This window comes from Pristiophorus japonicus, chromosome 16, assembly GCF_044704955.1.
Source record: "Pristiophorus japonicus isolate sPriJap1 chromosome 16, sPriJap1.hap1, whole genome shotgun sequence".
In the NCBI taxonomy this organism is placed as follows: Eukaryota; Metazoa; Chordata; class Chondrichthyes; family Pristiophoridae; genus Pristiophorus; species Pristiophorus japonicus.
Window position 1 is genome coordinate 3,358,652 of NC_091992.1, and position 5,965 is coordinate 3,364,616.

At 55.8% G+C, this 5,965-nt stretch overlaps 1 protein-coding gene across 2 annotated transcripts in view; it reads right to left on the minus strand.

Annotated features, from left to right (window-relative positions):
- Nucleotides 1-342: 342 nt before the first annotated feature.
- The window catches only part of unc119a1 (unc-119 lipid binding chaperone a1), a 37,074-nt gene continuing 31,451 nt past the window's right edge, over nt 343-5,965 (minus strand). For both annotated transcript variants that reach the window (XM_070856893.1, XM_070856894.1), the window contains exons 3-5: nt 5,797-5,899; nt 4,345-4,517; nt 343-744 (exon numbers count right to left, since the gene is read on the minus strand). In XM_070856893.1, the coding sequence (XP_070712994.1) occupies nt 632-744; nt 4,345-4,517; nt 5,797-5,899 (389 nt within the window). In that variant the 3' untranslated portion in view covers nt 343-631. The remainder of the gene's footprint in view (nt 745-4,344; nt 4,518-5,796; nt 5,900-5,965) is intronic.

A 5,965-nucleotide genomic window follows, 5' to 3' on the forward strand; every position in this document is an offset into this window, starting at 1 on the left:
CCAGGGACCCAGCCCCCTCCCCCTCGAACCCCCTCCCCCAGAGACCCAGCCCCCTCCCCCTCGGACCCCCTCCCCCAGAGACCCAGCCCCCTCCCCCTCGGACCCCCTCCCCCAGAGACCCAGCCCCCTCCCCCTCGGACCCCATACTCTTCCCCAAGGACCCAGACCCCTCCACCAGGGACCCAGCCCCCTCCCCCTCGGACCCCCTTCCCCAAGGACCCAGCCCCCTCCCCAGGGATCCCTCCCCCAGGGACCCCATACCCTTCCCCAAGGACCCAGCCCCCTCCCCAAGGACCCAGCCCCCTTCCCCAGGGACCCAGCCCCCTCGGACCTGGTCCTCTCCCCCAGGGACCCCTCCCCCTGCCCCTGCCCCGGGGGCGGGGCAATGCTGGAACGGGAACTCAGTCCCGCGATCTTGTAACACGAGCTCGGTGAATTTAAACAAATACTGAATGAAATGGGAGTGAATGGTGATGTTGGAGGGTTATTGCGATTGTTCGAGTTGTGGAGTGAGATTTGGTTAACCAGAGAGTGCGGGGATTGGCGTTTCCCGTCGATCTCCCGCCGTGCCCAGAGCTGCGGTCCCCGAGGTGGATGCTGTGCAGTCAGAGCGGCCGAGTCCTGGCCACTCTCAGGGGCCGTTCCCGTAGGCGTAGTCAGCCTTGTTGTGCATCACCAGCTTGTTGTCTACGAAGTAAAAGCTGTCGGACTGGGTCTGGTACGGGCGAGTGGCCATCTCCCGAACTGGGGGGTGGGGGGAGGGGAACAACAACATGCATTTATATAGCGCCCTTCACCACCACAGGACATCCTCATAGAATCACACAGCACAGGAGGTCATTCGGCCCATCGAGCCTGTGCCGGCTCTGTGACAGAGCGATCCAATCAGTCCCACTCCCCCCGCTCTTTCCCGCCTTTCAAGTATTTATCCAATTCCAGTTTGAAAGTTACTATCGAATCTGCTCCCACCGCCCTTTCACAAGAACAGAAGAATTAGGAACAGTAGTAGACCATCTAGCCCCTCGAGCCTGCTCCACCACTCAACAAGATCATGGCTGATCTGGCCGTGGACTCAGCTCCACTTACCCGCCCGCTCCCCATAACCCTTAATTCCCTTATTGGTTCAGGCAGCGTGTTCCCGATCACAACAACTCGCTGCGTAAACACATTCTCACCATCTCCCCCTCTGGTTCTTTTGTCAATTGCCTTCAATCTGTGTCCCTCTGGTTACCGACATTCCTGCCCCTGGGGACAGTGTCTCCTGATTTACTCGAACAAAACCTTTCATGATTTTGTCCCAAAGCATTTTACAGTCAATGAAGTACATTTGAAGTGTAGTCACTGTTGTAATGTGGGAAATGCAGCAGCCAATTTGTGCACAGCAAGCTCCCACAAACAGCCATGTGAAAATGACCAGATAATCTGTTTTAGTGATGCTGGATGAAGGATAAATATTGGCCCTTGGACACCGGGGAGAACTCCCATATTTCACATTGAAATTGTGCCATGGGATCTTTTACGTTCATCTGAGGGGGCAGACAGGACCTCGGTTTAACGTCTCATCAGAAAGACGGCACCTCCGACAGTGCGGCGTTCCCTCAGTACTGCCCCTCCGACAGTGCGGCGCTCCCTCAGTACTGCCCCTCCGACAGTGCGGTGCTCCCTCAGTACTGCCCCTCCGACAGTGCGGCGTTCCCTCAGTACTGCCCCTCCGACAGTGCAGCGCTCCCTCAGTACTGCCCCTCCGACAGTGCGGCACTCCCTCAGTACTGCGCCTCCAACAGTGCAGCGCTCCCTCAGTACTGCCCCTCCGACAGTGCGCCGCTCCCCCAGTACTGCCCCTCCGACAGTGTGGGGCTCCCTCAGTACTGCCCCTCCGACAGTGCGGCACTCCCTTAGTACTGCCCCTCCGACAGTGCGGCACTCCCTTAGTACTGCCCCTCCGACAGTGCGGCACTCCCTTAGTACTGCCCCTCCGACAGTGCGGCACTCCCTCAGTACTGCCCCTCCGACAGTGCGGCACTCCCTCAGTACTGCCCCTCCGACAGTGCGGCGCTCCCTCAGTGCTGCCCCTCCTACAGTGCTCCCTCAGTACTGCACTGGGAAAGTCGGCCTACATTTGTGTGCTCAGGTCTCTGGAGTGGGATTCGAATCCACAACCTTCTGAGCCAGGGCTGGAGGAGGAAGAGCATGAGCAGTTTCAGTGGGATTAAGCGATGGAAAGGTTTCAAAGTTCTCCACCCTCTCGGCGCACTGTGGGGGTGGGCTGTCCGAACTGCCTCAGGGCAATAGCTGGGCCCCTTGACAAATAACAGCAACACTTGAAGAACTGGCTGAAAGGAAGGCTGGGAGGAATGAAAATAAGGCTTCAACCAATCAGGCTGCCTCGCTTCCTATATTACAACTTCAAAAAGCACTTCATTGGCTGTTTCAGGAGAGTCAAGGGGTTGCGTTAAAGGGACAATCCTGGCTCCCCTCTGTCCCATCACCAGGGACTAGTCTCACTTTACCAGCCCTCCTCTGTCTCTGTGTAACAGGCTCGAGGGGCTGAATGGCCTCCTCCTGTTCCTGTGTAACAGGCTCGAGGGGCTGAATGGCCTCCTCCTGTTCCTGTGTAACAGGCTCGAGGGGCTGAATGGCCTCCTCCTGTTCCTGTGTAACAGGCTTGAGGGGCTGAATGGCCTCCCCCTGTTCCTGTGTAACAGGCTCGAGGGGCTGAATGGCCTCCTCCTCTTCCTGTGTAACGGGCTCGAGGGGCCGAATGGCCTCCTCCTGTTCCTGTGTAACAGGCTCGAGGGGCTGAATGGCCTCCTCCTCTTCCTGTGTAACAGACTCAAGGGGCTGAATGGCCTCCTCCTGTTCCTGTGTAACAGGCTCGAGGGACTGAAATGTTCTTATGTAACAGGAGGAGGCCTAAGAAATAGCAGGAGTGGGCCAAACGGCCCCTCGAGCCTGCTCTGGCATTTAATACGATCATGGCTGATCCGATCATGGACTCATCTACTTCTCTGCCCCCTCTCCATAACCCCACATTCCCCCATCGGTTAAGAAACTGTCTATCTCTGACTTAAATATATTCAATGTCCCAGCTTCCACAGCTCTCTGAGGCAGCGAATGCCACAGATTTACAACCCTCAGAGAAGAAATTTCTCCTCATCTCTGTTTTAAATGGGCGGCACCTTATTCTAAGATCATGCTCTCTAGTTCTAGTCTCCCCCATCAGTGGAAACATCCTCTCTGCATCCACCTTGTCAAGCCCCCTCATAATCTGATACGTTTCTGATCACCTCTCATTCTTCTGAACTCCAATGAGTAGAGGCCCAACCTACTCAACCTTTCCTCATAAGTCAAACCCCTCATCTCCAGAATCAACTGAGTGAACCTTCTCTGAACTGCCTCCAAAGCAAGTATATCCTTTCTTAAATATGGAAACCAAAACTGCACGCAGTACTCCAGGTGTAGCCTCACCAATACCCTGTACAGTTGTAGCAAGACTTCTCTGCTTTTATACTCTATCCCCCTTTGCAATAAAGGCCAAAATTCCATTGGCCTGATCACTTGCTGTACCTGCATACTATCCTTTTGTGTTCCATGCACAAGTACCCCCAGATCCCGCTGTACTGCGGCACTTTGCAATTTTTCTCTATTTAAATAATAACTTGCTCTTTGATTTTTTTCTGCTAAAATGCATAACCTCACACTTTCCAACATTATACTCCATCTACCAAATTTTTGCTCACTCACTTAGCCTGTCTATGTCTTTTTGAAGATTTTTTGTGGCCTCCTCACACATTGCTTTTCCTCCCAGCTTTGTATCGTCAGCAAACTTGGCTACGTTACACTCAGTCCCTTCTTCCAAGTTGTTAATATAGATTGTAAATAGTTGGGGTCCCAGCACTGATCCCTGCGGCACCCCACTAGTTACTGATTGCCAACCCGAGAATGACCCATTTATCCCGACTCTCCGTTTTCTGTTACTTAGCCAATCCTCTATCCATGCTAATATATTACCCCCAACCCCGTGAACTGTAATCTTGTGCAGTAACCTTTTATGTAGCAACCTGTCAAATGCCTTTTGGAAATCCAAATACACCACATCCACTGGTTCCCCCTTATCCACCCTGCTCGTTACATCCTCAAAGAATTCCAGCAAATTTGTCAAACATGACTGTTCCTATGTCTCAAGTTCTGTGAACAGATTTGACCGAGATTTTAAAAATGGGTCAAAAAACGTGCCAGTTGCCTGGGGCGACCCAGAATCTGTCCGGTGTTGTTTATTGATCGGCCCAGCCGCGGAATCCACCCCCACTATCCCAGGAGGAGGAGACAGGCAGCGATACTCACTGAGATCCTCGGAGAGCTGCGGGAACTCGTAGATGTGTTCACACGTGTTCTTGCTGCTAGGAATACAGAAACCAAACTCAAAGTCAAAGCTCTTCAGCAGCTGGTCCTGGAAGTAGTGCCTTTCGATCATTCTGAAGTTGTTGATGGGTTTGTCACCCACCGTAAACTCCACCCTGCAGACAGAAGGAAGGCGTGATTGAAACCCCAAGCCAAGAAATCGGCCAATGTCCGCGCAGTCTCGGCCGGGGATCAGTGGGCCACACCCTCTCTCGCCTCCGAGTCACAGGGTCATGGGTTCAAGTCCCACTCCAGAGACTCGAGCCCACAATCCAGGCTGGCACGCACAGTGCATTACCGAGGGAGCGCTGCACTGTCGGAGGGGCAGTACTGAGGGAGTGCTGCACTGTCGGAGGGGCAGTACTGAGGGAGCGCCGCACTGTCGGAGGGGCAGTACTGAGGGAGCGCCGCACTGTCGGAGGGGCAGTACTGAGAGAGCGCTGCACTGTCGGAGGGGCAGTACTGAGGGAGCGCCGCACTGTCGGAGGGGCAGCACCGAGGGAGCGCTGCACTGTCGGAGGGGCAGTACTGAGGGAGCGCCGCACTGTCGGAGGGGCAGTACCGAGGGAGCGCTGCACTGTCGGAGGGGCAGTACAGAGGGAGCGCCGCACTGTCGGAGGGGCAGTACTGAGGGAGTGCCGCACTGTCGGAGGGGCAGTACTGAGGGAGTGCCGCACTGTCGGAGGGGCAGTACTGAGGGAGCGCCGCACTGTCGGAGGGGCAGTACTGAGGGAGTGCTGCACTGTCGGAGGGGCAGTACCGAGGGAGCGCTGCACTGTCGGAGGGGCAGTACTGAGGGAGTGCTGCACTGTCGCAGGGGCAGTACTGAGGGAGCGCTGCCAAAGAAGAGCAGGGGAGTTCTCCCCAGTGTCCTGGGGTCAATATTTATTCCTCAACCAACATGACTGTCACATTGCTATTTGTGGGAGCTTGCTGTGCACAAATTGGCTGCCATGTTTCCCACATTACAACAGTGACTACACTCCAAAACTACTTCATTGTCTGTAAAGCGTTTTGAGACATCCTGAGATTGGGAAAGGTGCTATATAAATGCAAGTCTCTCTTCTCTCTGGAACAATAAAGCACTGGGTCCTCGGGGCCCAAGACACAGGGACCGGGTTCCAAGGATCCCGGGTTCGGGATAAGCGCGTGTCCCCCGTCCCCCGGGGAGATCCAGGGTCACGACTCCGGCTCCGGGACCCAGCGAGAGGCACGGAGAGAACAGACCGACCGTAAAACCGAACCCCCCCCCCGGGCCACAGACTGGGGACTGAAGGGACACAGTGACCCGGCTCAGAGACACCCCCTTTCCCCCCCACCCCGGGGTCTGCGTGGGACACCCCCTCCCCCCGGGGTCAGTGCGCCCCCCGACCCCCCCGCTCTCCCCCGACTCACGTGGCTCCCACTTGCCGCAGGCGGAGGAAGGCGGGCGTAAACTGGTAACGCACGAACCGCCCGGCATTAGCATCAACGTCCTTCTTGTCGCCCTGGTCACGCTCTGCAAGAGACAACACATCCAGAAACCAGCTCGCTGCATGGGGGTGGGGGGAGGGTGGGAGAGAGA